The sequence below is a fragment of the Pimephales promelas genome, chromosome 9 (genome assembly GCF_988280905.1).
Source record: "Pimephales promelas chromosome 9, fPimPro1.hap1.1, whole genome shotgun sequence".
Taxonomy (NCBI): domain Eukaryota; kingdom Metazoa; phylum Chordata; class Actinopteri; order Cypriniformes; family Leuciscidae; genus Pimephales; species Pimephales promelas.
In genome coordinates, this window is record NC_142777.1 from 16,138,914 (window position 1) to 16,153,817 (window position 14,904).

At 38.1% G+C, this 14,904-nt stretch overlaps 1 protein-coding gene across 6 annotated transcripts in view; it reads left to right on the forward strand.

The window, feature by feature from the left end:
* enox2 (ecto-NOX disulfide-thiol exchanger 2) overlaps nucleotides 1-14,904 on the forward strand; it is a 297,189-nt gene that overhangs the window by 218,837 nt on the left and 63,448 nt on the right. For 5 of the 6 annotated variants that reach the window (XM_089134788.1, XM_089134786.1, XM_089134790.1 and 2 more), the window contains 2 exons: nucleotides 1,717-1,872; nucleotides 3,889-3,987. In XM_089134788.1, the coding sequence (XP_088990914.1) occupies nucleotides 1,717-1,872; nucleotides 3,889-3,987 (255 nt within the window). The remainder of the gene's footprint in view (nucleotides 1-1,716; nucleotides 1,873-3,888; nucleotides 3,988-14,904) is intronic. The other variant, XM_089134785.1, reaches the window with a different exon arrangement.

Below are 14,904 nucleotides of genomic sequence, written 5' to 3' on the forward strand. Positions count from 1 at the left end.
TGTAGTCATCGTGTCCTGCTGCACTCATGGTATGGCAGTGAAGTTTCCTGATTATTACGCAGGAATGAGAGTATAGTTCCCTGCATATCAGCCTAGAAAATCGCAACTTTACACTTTCCGTCTGTCTTAGTGCACGATGTAACTACAGAAGAGTCAAATTTTAAATAGGAAAAAATATCAAAACACTTTGGTCATTTTTTTGGGAGAAATGCTAATGGTCTTGTGCACTTCAATGATGTATGCTAAGCTATGCTAAAAGTGGTACCGCCAGAACCGGAGATCGGCTGAATGGATTCAAAAAAGGTAAAACTCAACAGTTTAACTCTGGGGGAGTTGTAAAATGAGCCTATTTCCAAATAAAGTGGAGTATCCCTTTAATTCTAACAGATGCTAACATTGTCTTCAATGGTGTTCAACAAACATACCTCTGTTCAAACCTCAGAAAATTTTGTTTGGGGTTTCATGACCCTTTAACACTAAATTAAGCTTGAAAAGCTTTTTGGACAAAAGTTACTTTTAAAAGTAATGCATTACAAGATTGTGTTACCACCTAAAAAAAGTAACTGAATTACTTTTTTTTCATCTGGGCTGGGCTGAACTTTCACACCAAAAGTGTAGTGAATAAGCCTCAGGCAGAAGGAAATGCAAATCCATCATTACGTCACAGTATATAGAGGGTGAAAGGCAATAAAAACAGCAACAACGAAAAACAGATGTGGTGTTTAATGTAAGTTACTTATTGAATTGGATCAGTGAAGACAGTGGTAAATAAAGTGAGATTAAATAAGTATATTGTATATTTAACGTATTTAATTTAATTTTTCTAGAACCTGATTCTAGATTAGTCTAGAACTATTATAACCATCATGCTCACATCAGCGTACAAAAACACCTCTGCACTCCCAGTTTTTCTCAACACTGAGACAAGAGAGTTGTCAGTGAAAAAATGTTTTTGAAAAATGTGAATAAATTATTACAAAACTCGCGTTACTTGCATTGCATTACATGCTGTCTGATGTAATAGAGTTGGCCTGAAGTGCCGTCATATAAAAGCATTTTATAGATGAGATCGGTGACTTCTGGGCAAATTGAATCATTTTTCTCTGTCCTTTTATCATGTTTCATAACTTTTATTTTGTATAGAGACTTTCAATGTGAAGGCTAAAAAGTTATTCCATTATTTACTTACAGTATGATGCATTTATTTACAGTGCGATTTACATTCCATAGATCTTTTAAGCTATTTTTTTTTTACCTCATGCCAGAAGCAGAGCTTGTTTATCTTGCATGGCTGCAAATAAGGGAAATATTTAAAGTATGAGAGTGGAGTGCTCTTTGTAAGGTTAGATAGACATATATACTCTCCACAGGTGCTTGAGAGACCGCAGAGAGTGAGGGCTTCATTATTTCCATTTCAAAGAGCTCCACGCTAGCATGCAGCTGTAGTCTAAACCAATACCTGTAAATGAAAGCCAGTGTTCACTTTTTTTTTGCCCACAGATGGACAGCTTGTGCATAATAACAAGCCAAGGCAAACAGCTGGGGGAATGAGTCAGTAAAAACCTATTCATTCGAAAAGCCTTTTAAATATGTATTGGACTTAATTGTTTATTTATCTTCGCTCTCATAGCTTTACAACAGAATGCTGTCCCCGTGTAGAATAAAGTGGCTTTTATTCACTCGGTCCTTTGAAATGTCCTCTCTTCTGTTTTACAGATTTTGACCCCAGTCTTGGCATGATGACTGGCATTGCTCCAATGAACCCCATGATGCCCGGCCTTGGGATTGTGCCCCCGCCGGTTTCGCAAGACATGCCCGTTGTGAAAGAAATCATCCACTGCAAGAGCTGCACACTTTTCCCGCCCAACCCCAGTGAGCCGTCTCTTTTTCTCACTCTGTTGCGTTCCGAAACGTAGTGAGCTGACTGAGGTAGCATTTTGAGGGAACCTAAATACCTTGTTTTGACTGAATACAAAGGCAGGTTCGCATGTATCATTCACCTAGAAGGAAATCTCAAAATACATTTATTGCATCAAGCTCAGTTATGTTGATGGTTATTAATAACTTAGAACGTCATACAATACTAAATGGTACTGATTAAGGAATGTATATATTGGGTTGGTGTATTTTAATGCTTATCACACCAAGAAGTACACTTATTTAATGTGTTGACTAATATACTAAAACACGTGGAAGGTACATGATTATATGTGTAGCACGTATATTTTAAAAAGTACTTAATTGTAACTTCATCATGAATGTGTAATTACAAATATATTTAAAACAGTGCATACAAGTGTTAGTAGAAATGAAATTCTACTACAGGGTTAGTTGATGAATCAATGAAAAATGTGGTTACCCTCATGTCGTTCCAAATCCATAAGACTTTCGTTCATCTTCTGAAAAATAACAATAAATGATATTTCTGCGCCTCTATTGTCTATTCACACAAAACTCTATTACTTCAAAATGTTCATTAAGAGATCCATGTTTGTGCGCTTTATATTAATGTTTACAAGAAGTAGGGATGCACCGATATGAAAATTTTGGCCGATACCGATAATTCTTTATATTTGAAAGCCGATAACCGATATATCGGCCGATAAACTTAAATCCAAATTTTTAGTTAATTTTGAGAGCCTGATTACAAAAACAAAAGTCTCACAATTAAATCCACGTCCCCAAGCGCACAATGATGTTGTTCTCATTATAGTTTTGTATAGCCGATATGACAGATTTGCGTTGCACATGTTGTCCTGAACCAGATTTTAATTTTTTTGAAGAGATTTCAATCATATTACAAGAAATTCAAAAACATAAACAGTTCTCAACAAGTGTCTCAGCCACATTTTCTTACCAGGCCGATAACGATAACATTACAAATTAACATATATCGGCCGATACCGATATGCTGGCCGATATATCGTGCATCCCTAATAAAAAGTCTATGTGAGTAAAAGTTAAATCTGTTAAACATAGAAAGCTATCATTGATTAAACCGCTTGATTCATACAGATTTCTCTCACAATCTCTTAATGATCTTTATGAACAGATTTCATTTGAATTATCTTCAGCTGTGTTTTAAATTGAAAAAATACCTTTAGGGTTTGGAACGACATTAGAGTTAGTAATTGATGACATAACTAACTCTTTCAAGCATATTTTTGTTTTGCCATAAAAGTGTTTCAGTACATTTGGCAGTATACTGTAATAACCATATTTCAAAGATAATAGAAGTACAGTAATTATATATATAAAGATAAATGCATAAGTTCAGATTATTGCATTTAATATAAATTTAGTAACACTGTAATACATTTTCATTTAATTATAATCAACATCCAATTAAGCGTCTGAAACATTACATTCAGTTTGCACAGTATGTAATAAGTGCTATTTTTAAAAGTACACTACAGTGTAGAGTGTTTCAAATCTATCACTTTGGCGATTTCATGATGGTTAGGATGCTGCCTTAATGCTGGAATACACTACACATCATTTTATAAGATTTATTCCCCGATTTGCAGTTTTACGAGTCAACAATAGTTGCCGAAAGTCTGCGCCAGTCTGTAGATTTTGGGCAGTTGAAGTTGACCAATTTCAAAGAAAATCGCATAGTGTTTGATGGGCACAGACTCTGATTTTTTAGCTTCAGATTGTGTTTCCATTTAGTCAAAACGTTTTAGCCAGTTTTAGAACACATATCGTATGATGTGTCACCACTGAAACCAAAGCTGTTCATCTACTGTCCAATCTACCAGTGTTGCAATAACATATAACTCAAAAACAATACAGAAGTACATTAACAGAACACGTGTAACAAATTAGCCTCGATATTTAACTCATCTGCAAGGATAACTCACCTCTAACTTCCTTTGTAATCTGTAGAGTCCATTCTGACCGTATCTACCGACCCAAGACCGCATCCAAATGCGCTTGATTCGTTTTTTCTTTTGAGACTCAGCACACAACAGTCGCTACAACAAGGTAATCTCCTGCACATCCATGTTTGTTTCATCTGTCATGCTTCTCCTATCAACAAGTAGCGTGCTTCTGTGAGAGTTTGTAGTGTTCGGAACGATTTCGAAGTCTGTTAGTGTATGATCCTCAAACCTGTAGTGCAGGGGTCGCGACCAGGGCTTGACATTAAAGGAGTAGTTCACTTTTAAAAAAACTTTTGCTGATGATTTACTCACCCCCATGTCATCCGAGATGTCCATGTCTTTCTTTCTTCAGTCGAAAAGAAATTAAGGTTTTTGATGAAAACTTTCCTTCAATGGGAACCAAACGGTTTAAGATCCAGAAGACAGTTTCAGTACAAACTGCAAACTGTTCAAAGGGCTTTAAACGATTCCAGACGATGAATAAGGGTCTTATCAAGCAAATGATCGCTCGTTAAAAAAATAAAATAACAAAGTTTACGTTTTGTAAGCTCAAATGCTCGCCTTGCTCTGTTCTGTGATGCTCTTTTGTGACTCCTGTTTGAACTCGTTCATCAAAATGAACGAATCTTTTTTCTTGTCATTTGGTTCAGTCAACGAATGAAATGAACGAGTTGACTTGAAAAAAGACTTGTTCATTTTGATGAACGAGTTCGAACAGGAGAGTCACGAACAGAGCAAGGCGAGCATTTGAGCTTATAAAACTTAAACTTTGTTATTTATTAATTAAATTAGTGATCGTTTCGCTTGATAAGACCCTTATTCATCGTCTGGAACTGTTTAAAGCCCTTTGAACAGTTTGCAGTTTGCACTGAAACTGTCTTTTGGACCTTGAACCGTTTGGTTCCCATTGAAGTCCATTATTTGGAGAAAATCCTGGAATGTTTTCATCAAAAACCTTAATTTCTTTTCAACTGAAGAAAGAAAGACATGGACATCTTGGATGACATGGGGGTGAGTAAATTATCAGCAAAAGTTTCTTTTTTTAAAGTGAACTACTCCTTTAACTTTTTTGCTCACCAGCCACTGTGGCTAGTGGTTTACCAAACTTACTAGCCACTCAGCATTTTCACTGGCCACAATTTTGACATTGATGCTATGGGGGAAAAACTGCCATGTAAATATTTTTAATAGAATCTTGTATAATAGGCCGCTGTCACTTTAAGACCTGACACACGAATCCATTATACTGGATATATAGGATTATATTTATATTATTGTAACGCAGTTCAGGTGTTGTGGGAAGAAGGAGGTGGGAACCGCAAACATTCAGCTAGATTTTAATAAAATAAAAATGCAGAAACGAAAGTAAAGATGGCAGTCCCTCACAGTCGACTTGCCGCCACTCACAACAAAACATCAAATAAAATAGTCCAGGCCCTTTCCTCTCTCGATCTTCACTGTCGTCGCTCCTCCTTTTATGCTTTCGCTCTTCCGTGAGAGATGCAAGTCCGGTGCGTCGCACAGGTGTCGCTCATCAGTAATCGCGCCGTCCTCCCACAGCCCTCGACCTCGTCCTGTTCGCCACAATTATAGGCGGGCTTGTGTCTCAACTTGATGTCGGAGAGATTAGAGAGTGTGATAGCGCAGCTGGTATTGTGTCTATTCTGCGGAAAATGTGTATTGGATGCGTTTCAGATATTTCAGTAACTATATGTATTTAAAAAAAGACTTGTTTTGGCAAAACTACATTGCACTTAATTTATTATTTCAGATCATTTCAGACCCAATCCAGCGGGTTGGCGGGTGTTACTGTGAAGCCCTGATCAGAATGGGAAGGTTTGGGTCCCGCAAAGTCTCTTTAGGCTGCAAGGTGTCATTTTGCACACACGCACAAAAACAGTTTAGTTTAGGGCTGCACGATATATATACCAACATCAAATAGAAATCATTATATTGCTTAGTGCGATTCTCGAATCACAAATGCTGCGATTTAATTATATAAACATGTTCTAGCTGCGTGTTTTATAGTGAAGAGTGCACAGGTTTCATTATTAAGCTGCTCGTGCGCATTATTAAAGGAGTAGTTCACTTTTGAAAAAAACTTTTGCTGATAATTTACTCACCCCCATGTCACCCAAGATGTCCATGCCATGTCATCTTCAGTCGAAAAGAAATGAAGGTTTTTGATGAAAACATTCCAGCATTTTTCTCCATATAATGAACTTCAATGGGAACCAAACGGTTCAAGGTCTGAAAGACACTTTCAGTACAAACTGCACACTGCTCAAAGGGCTTTATACGATTCCAGACGATGAATAAGGGTCTCATCAAGTAAAACGATCGCTCATTTAATAAATAAATTACAAAGTTTAAGTTTTATAAGCTCAAGTGGTCTCCTTGCTCTGGTCTGTGACGCACGTTTGTGACTCTCCTGTTCGAACTCGGTCGTCAAAATGAACAAATCTTTTTCCGAGTCATTTGGTTCATTCAATGAATGAAACGAACGAATTGACTTGGAAAAAGATTCGTTCATTTTGATGAACTTATCACTTGATAAGACCCTTGTTCATCATCTGGAATCGTTTAAAGCCCTTTGAACAGTTTGTAGTTTGCACTGAAACTGTCTTTTGGACCTTAAACCATTTGGTTCCCACTGAAGTCCATTATATGGAGAAAAATGCTGGAATGTTTTCATCAAAAACCTTCATTTCTTTTCGACTGAAGAAAGAAAGACATGGACATCTTGGATGACATGGGGATGAGTAAATTATCAGCAAAAGTTTTTTTTCAAAAGTGAACTACTCCTTTAACGAGAAGAAACTCTTTCGCATTACACCGGAGAATTCAAATGTCACGAAAGGCTGTTTCAGGTCTGTGCCTTCATCATTTGTTCAACTCAGCACTGTTGTCTTTCAGAGAAAAGGACGTAAGAGTGCGTTCTGCGTTCCCCCTCGTGCATTTGGGTAACTATCAACACAGAAGGAAAATATGTCTGTAAAAAGCATTTTATATGTACACACAGTACAAACATGAACACGTTTTTTATGCTAAACACCACAATGAGTTTAACACTTGCAGCACGGATCACAGACCGGAGCGAGCGTCAACTAGAATGGAAAAGTTTGAAAGGCTTAGTTTTTGTAACAGTAAACATTTACAAAGTCGGCACTTGTATGATGCCTAGTGTTGTAAAATCTGTTCAGATTTTAAAAGCTGTAGTGTATTCCAGCCTTTAGAAAGCAACGCTATGTAGGCCGTGAACAGCGAGGCAGCTCACTAGGTTTGGGGACACAGCTTATATCTCACTCCATTGCAATGATAAGCAATATTTGTAATCCTCATGCATTTTAAATGATATTATTGACTTGAGCATTGAGATATGAAATGCTGACTAGATGAAAAGACTGATATAGCCTTGAGCAACTAAGCAGCCTGTATATGACTTAATATTATAATTCAGTAAAGATCTGCATCTCCATAGCCTAGCAGGGCATGTCACCTTGATGAAATGCTGATAGGATTTTAAAAGCTAGCTGCCACTCAAAGCATCAGACTGACGCTTGATAGAAGGGCTATGTTTTTATTTGAGAGAGGAGCTGTCATCTATTCTTTCATGTTTACCCTGATATCCCCCTCATCCCACCAGCTGAATAAGCTCATCTGAATTCGTCTCCTGTCATAGAGAGAGAGAGAGAGGTCAGGCAGAAGAATGAAACCGGAGGGTGCTGTCCAGGGGGACTGGGGTGAAACTCTGACTGTAATTGGACAGTTGACCTCTAAGAAGACTGAGGTATTCTGGCATGTAAAATATGCCACACAGCAAGAGGAGGGTCAGAGGATACAATGATTACCTGAGAGAGTCAGTGTCCTTCAAACAGCTGATCACACTCCACATGCACATCTGTAATCACAGGCTTGGTGCTCTCGTAATGCTGTGGTTAGCCTCACCTGCAAAGTGTCCTAACCCACCTGACTAAAAGAGAGTGACGGACTGACACACCTGCTCCACGCACTCTAATACTCTAAACAAATGATGCGAGACGTTGATTGATGCCAAAGCAAGAAGTGCGAGAGGAGCATTTACTGTATAACCCAGCAGAACAACTGTGATCCTCACCTGGCCACAAGTGACGCTTTTTTACCAGTTCAAATATCAGAAAGTTTGCAAAAGAACAGATAGAGGCTCTATTACAAAATCAAGTGAGCATTTTAAGGCATAACTATGTGCTCAAGACACAATGATAAATATCTTAATTATGCTGTTTCAAATCTTAAGGCATTGTGATAAGCTCAGGTAATATTTATACTAATGTGCTGTGGCTTTTATGCATATTAGGCTGACCCCAAAGTGTTATGATTTCCTTGCAGAACCCTCAAAAATCTATAATCATCTTTCTTTTTTTTTTCACATACAACGCCCCATTTGCAATGTAAAATATACAAATATTAATCATGTCAGATTTGATCTGGAAAATATTTACTTTCTAGTACATACCCTACCATTCAAAAGTTTGGGAAAGGTACAATTTTATGTTTTGATAAGTCTCTTATGATCAACAAGGCAACATTTATTTGATTTAAAATACAGCAAAATCGGTAACATTGTGAAATAATATTACAATTCAAAATAATTACTTTTTTAATATACTGTAAAATACTGCATCATTACTCTAGTCTTCAGACTCACATGATCCTTCAGATCCTTCTAATATGATGATATGCTGCTCAAGAAACATTTCTTATTATTATCAGTTGTGCTCCTTAATATTTTTGAGAAAACACTAAAGCAATTTTTTTTATTATTATTATAAATATCTTTTCACTTGGATCAATTTAATGTGTGTCCTTTCTGAGTAAAACTATTCATTTATTTATTTAAAAAAAGTTAAAATAGTCTTGATTCCTTGAATGGTATGATTCCAGTACCATTACTGTTAAAAGGGACATTTTTAATAAATAGTGTCTATCTATGCAGAACTAGGCAGAAAAACTGTCTATAGGCAAGAATACAGAAATGGGGGAGTTTGATCTGTAGTTTTGACAAAAGCTCTGATGCTGTCAAGAGTCAGCTGGCAAATAAACCGGGATATCAGGTAACACTTTTCCAGCACCCCTTTGAGACCCCCTGGTTTGGAAACCATTGAATTTCAGTCAGGCAGTAAGAGAATGTGCACCACAATATGAGAGAAAACAATACAATTTAAAACTAAATAAATTCAAATGACAAAAGTAAAATTGTATTAACCCTACCTCATGATGTTAATAGTTTTATATCAGTGTGTCATATTGTGAGTTTTAATTAAAACGGAAATGATTTTACTAATACTAATTGACCTATGGCTAAGCCACGCCCTCAAACGTGATGAGCCAATCACAGTGCACAGCTAACCCAATACACTTAGACATTCTCTGCTTCCACATCCATTTAAATGCAGTGGAGTTAGTCAGTTTTCATTCGTTTTTTCTTGTTATTTTAAGTTTAAAATGGTCAAACGGTGTGCATGGGGTACATGCAACTCTGACACTAGGTTCCCCAGAGGCTGGGCGACGGTGTGTATTTTTTTTACCTTTTCCCAAGCCACATCTCAACCGAGATATGCGTCTGCTCTGGATAAAGTTATGGGGTATAAATTAAACAAGGATGTCTACATCTGATCTAAGTTAAGTCAACAACGTATTTGAACGTTATCTTTAAAATCGTTAGTCTAAAGTTATACGTACATTAGAAAACATTAACATTAGCTTCTAGCTGCTTTGTACATCATGTCACTTAGCTTAATTGACGTATATCTGTAAATAACCGAGATAACAAATGTTAACAATGTTTTGCTGAATGATTCATGTATATACTGTAGCACCAAACGGTGATGGCAATGATATGCGGGTTATCATGTTTACACTGTGACCTGTACATCTCTGCCTGGAGCTGAAGCTTTTCATCAACCTTCTCAACAATAAAATTATTAATATAACCCTCCAATGCATAGTTAATGCCCTTTAGGTGACTTCAAGATGATATATAATCTTTCTGTCTCCAAAAATCACCAATTGCCTCCTGTGAAATGTCCCATACACCCATAGCGCCCGTGCCGTGTTTGTCCAAGTAAATGGAGGGGGCGTGGCTTAGCCATAGGTCAATTCTGCTAACTTGGAAAGCTTTGTGCCTATTAAACTGAAATCTTTTATTGATGTGAAATTTCAGTTCACTTTTCATTTTACAAAAGATTCTCTAGCTGGAAAAATATTTTGAAGGATCGTTTGATCGTCTGTAAAGGAATCCGTTTTTTTGTAGCATTGCGGCCTCGTCCTCATTCGCCCTGATCGATGCTTTAATTGACAACACAGGGCAGCTTGCTGTATATCGATCTTGGAGTCGCAACATAACAACATGAAAGGCACGGTTCATATTCCCTGCCTGTCTTTATGTTGCAGGTTAGAAATGAATAAAACCTGGTCAATTATTCGAAGATCGTTGAGGAGAAAGACAGGAAGGGGGAGGCAGAACGAAGGTCGTCAGATTCTGGGATTGTAGTTTTTAATGACGAGCAGAAAAGAGAAACTTGAAAGAGACGGCCATCGTGGTGAACGCAGCGAACACGGTCCGATGAGATTTGGGCACATCCATAAACATGACGGTCTCCTCTTATCTCGTTCAGACTGAACAGGTTATCATGCACAATCTTGCATTGTAACGAGTCTCTTTTTTTCCCACACCAGACCGTGCAGAAGTGGATTTAATAGCCGGTGACAGCTGTGCTCTCATGACTATGGCATACAGTAATGCGGAGCAATCATTCATGGTTATTCTCACCTCAGATGCTAGAAAAAAATTACCCAAGTCCTTTCCCCAAGGACCCGCGATGGCTCATGCCATTTAACATGAAATTTTACAAACTCGTAAGCCTCTCTACATTATCACCTGCTCTCTTATTTGTTGCAGGTATCCTTCCCTTTTGTCCTTGTACGTCTCTGGTTCTCTCTAGGTCTAACCAGTTTCCCTTCACCATCTTTGGCAAAGTCACCCTTTTCTTTTTCTGCTTTCATCCCCTACAAGGCAAAATATGATAGGAGATATCACCATTTATACCATATGCCATTCAGTGCTTTTTAAAGGGCAGTGGTGTCCACTTTGATTGCTGCTGTATTAAAAACACACAGGCTTATTGCTGTCAGCTTCACCCCTTGTTATTTATTAGATTTGACCGATGGGGATATTTGAAACCTCCTTGTTTTATTCAACTCGTGGCGTCTCTCAGCAGATCAGTGGAGAGCTGAGCCTAAATCTTGCCTTGCCTGACTTTCTAATAAGGATCTAAAAATCAGGCAGTTCCGCTTGCAGTTATGCTGGTTTTTGCATTGTGTTTCCAGTCATGGTCACATCATGTTGTGTGTAATATGCGGTGGCCTTAAACAGTATTTGGATACTTGATCTTGGTCTTTTAAATACCTTGTGCTTTGGTGATTTTTAGTGGATGTTCTCAAGTTCATACAGGTGTCATATTAGAGGACTATACTTTTTGCTTATATTTTAAAGTCAGTGTTTTATTGTTATTTACACTACTGTTCAAAAGTCAGTGAGATTTTTTTTAAAGAAATTAATTATTTCAGCAAGGATGCATTAAATTGATCAAAAGTGATAGATTAAGGCTACACTGTGTAACTCTTTTAGTTTATTCTTAGCTAAAAACACTTAGTTCTTTCAAAAATAGATGTGCTCATTAATGTATATTTACTTCGTTCACGTAATAAAGTATTCTTGTGAGTGCCATTGAAAATACATACGGGTAAGGGGTTCGCCATGTTGCCCCTCCATCTTGAAAGTACATTAGCCAAAGAGGGACATACCTGTTAATTGAAGCTTCGCCTTTCGCGTTACGTTTGAGTTAACACTCATGGACGAGGTCGAACTGGAAGCCATGTTAATCTTGGACTACATTGGCCACCTTAGGAGTTAAAACGTTATTAGAAACTAATATTCACTGGATTGTCATATACCTTTTCACCACTAGATGGGGGTAAAAATCACACAGTGTAGCTTTAACTATTTTTAAAAAAATAAGTACTTTTGAATAGCTGAAATTCCTGAGGGGAAAAAAAAAAATATCATGGTATCCACAAACATTTTTAACAGCACAACCGTTTTCAACATAATGGTTTTCTTTTAACTTTTCCTTTAAGCTTTTTTAAAGTCCCTGTAAAGTCAAAATTAAGTATGTGTTCTGAGTCTGTCATACCACAGAAAAATGTGTTATTAGCCACCCAGCCAAATTTGAATGATAAAAAAAGCCGGCAAGTACATAAAATAAGCTATCAAAATCATGAAAAAATGAGCAGATTCTCTGCTCTCAAACGCTGGGGGCGTGTCCGCTGGCTGCGCTGAAACCACGCCCACTAGCGGGAAAGCTGTTGACGGTGATATTAGCTGATTAGCTTTTGGAGACGGGAGGATGAACACTGAGGCGGGAGATCGTCGTTTCGGCCCCGTTCACCAGTAACAGCGGGTTATCAGTGAATCCAAGTTGTCTCTGAGGAAAGTTTATACAACGATCCAGTGTAAAACGATCACTACAGAGGCGGGTGTTGGGGGTGATCCTCAGCTTTTCATCAACAAGGTTGGCTCTCTAAAAACCTCTTCTTGATGTGATCGTTTTTAGGGGAATTTAAATGAAGATACCGATCTGTTTTGTACATGATCGCATCCAGGTAGTAGCCCATGCATGCATAGCTAGAAAAGTGTAGGCTCAGCTGTAGTAACTAATAGTACTGACAGTCACTCGCGATTGAGTGGTGAATGCGAATGTGCTCGGGGAGTGTGTGTGGAGAGGGGGAGATCAGACTCTGTGTGTCATCAAATAGGGGCTTGTCCAGCAGCTCATGGGCTCCAGTGCGTCACGGAGCCCTGTTTTAGCCCCGCCTAATTAATCCGTAAAATTGCAATGGTGAAAAACTGTTTAACGGTCTAACTCCACATTTCAGTACTTCACAGTTCACAGTCTTTGTAATATGTTTTAGCAATACATATGTAACATTTATAACGTGTTTAGAACTTTTTTGTAGAATTGCCTTTACAGGGACTTTAACTAGTTAAGCCTGGGTCATTCTAAACAAAATCCGGGGTTAGCTTCACATGACATACTGCTTGTGATTTACCACAATTAATCCTGGTTATCCATAAACTGGCATTTTGCACTGTAGTCCTAAACCATGGGTTCTTATTTACAGTATATTATACTGTATGTGCAGTATTATTTGAACTAAATATTTCTGCTATTGATAGTGGCTGGTAAAGGTACAAGGTCTTCTCCACAGTCCTAACCAAGGACTCCAGTGCAAAGACTGGAATTCCTCTGCTCTGGTTCAGTGCCGCTGCTCTAGCACAGCTTCACACCTTCCTAACCCATCAGTCTTAATCTGCAGCTCTACACAGCCCCAGCTTAACTTAACTCCATCTCTGCATGCCCAACGCCACCCCATTCTAGTCTACTGTGCTTAATAAATGGCCATCGATCGCCTTTCACTCACTCGTTTGAAAGGCCTGGCTTTCTGAAGGACACGGAGTTCTGAGAGAGAGAGAGAGACCAAGCATGGCAAATATCATCTGTTTTCTCTGCAGAGCCTGGAAACCCACAGACCGCATGAAAGGATAGCAGTGATTCAGTGCCCAGTTGTAGATGCACCTTCCACCATCAGGTCAGGCTGCATATGCTGCCTTTCACTGGCTTCTAAACCTTCAGTCTGTCCTGGCGCTGTGCCTTAGACTGACCTTTATAGCAGGCAAAGCTCTCTTCTTCCAAGAGCTCGAGAGTGCCGTGTCACTGTGTTTCTGCTTCTGGAAGCCTTAGTTTGCCAAGGGCACTGCCAGACTGGCCTGTTTCCTCACTTCAATCCACTCACGCCACATATCACCCACACCTCCCTCCACCAAACCCGCCTGTGCCTGCAGAGGTCTTTAACCTCAGTCACACTGTTGCTTAAAATAAGTATTGGCTAAAGTATGTCTCCAAGCCTAAGGATGTTATACTTGCTTTCATTCATGCGAATCAGTGTACTGTAGTTTTAGTATTATTTATTATTTATACTATTATATTATTTATTTAGAATTAGCTTTTTTTTCCAGTTTAATTTTAGTTTATATTAAGTTTTAGTAATTTTGTTATACACTGATTAGGTTAGGTTTTACAATCAGATTTTTAAGTGTGTATATATATATATATATATATATATATATATATATAGTTTATGCTTTATTTTTAGTTCTAGTTATTTAAAGGGATAGTTCACTTTGAAATTAATTTTTGATATGTTTGATCTTACCTCAAGGGCATCCAAGATGTAGGTGTCTTTGTTTCCACAGTATTTTCAATTTTGACATTTTTCAGTCAAACCGTTGTTGTCTATCAGTCATACACTGGGGGCTAAGGGGGTCCACCAAAAAGCATGCACAGAGAAGTCCAAATTATACATGATTTAATGACTCGTAAATGTAAGTACACGTTGATGGCCTAAGATACGAAACGAGCAGTTTTTGTGAGAAAACGTACAGTATTTATATCGTTTTTACCTTGTGTAATCACAGTGACGTCCAAGTGATCTGAATCAGTTGTGCAATGTCCAACTGAACCGAATTGAATCAGTTCAATGTTACGCCGGAAGTGATTGCTTGCGTGTGACCTTTTACTAAGTTTTACTTTTTACTAAACATATTTAGATATACCGAAATCGTCTTCCATTGTGGTTTCCCGTATATCTAAATATGTTTAGTGAAAGGTAAAACTTCCGAAATCTCTGTATAAACAAAGAGTGACGTCGGCACGCAAGCGATCACTGCCAGCGCATGCGCAGACCGAAGCGCCCGTGCCGTCAGATCATTTTGTCATGGTTATGATTACAAGAGGTAAAAACGATATAAATATGGTTCGTTTTCTCACACAAACCGCTCGTTTCGTGTCTTAGGCCATCAATGTGTACTTACATGTACGAGTCATTAAATCATGTTTAATTTTGACTTCTCTGTGCATGC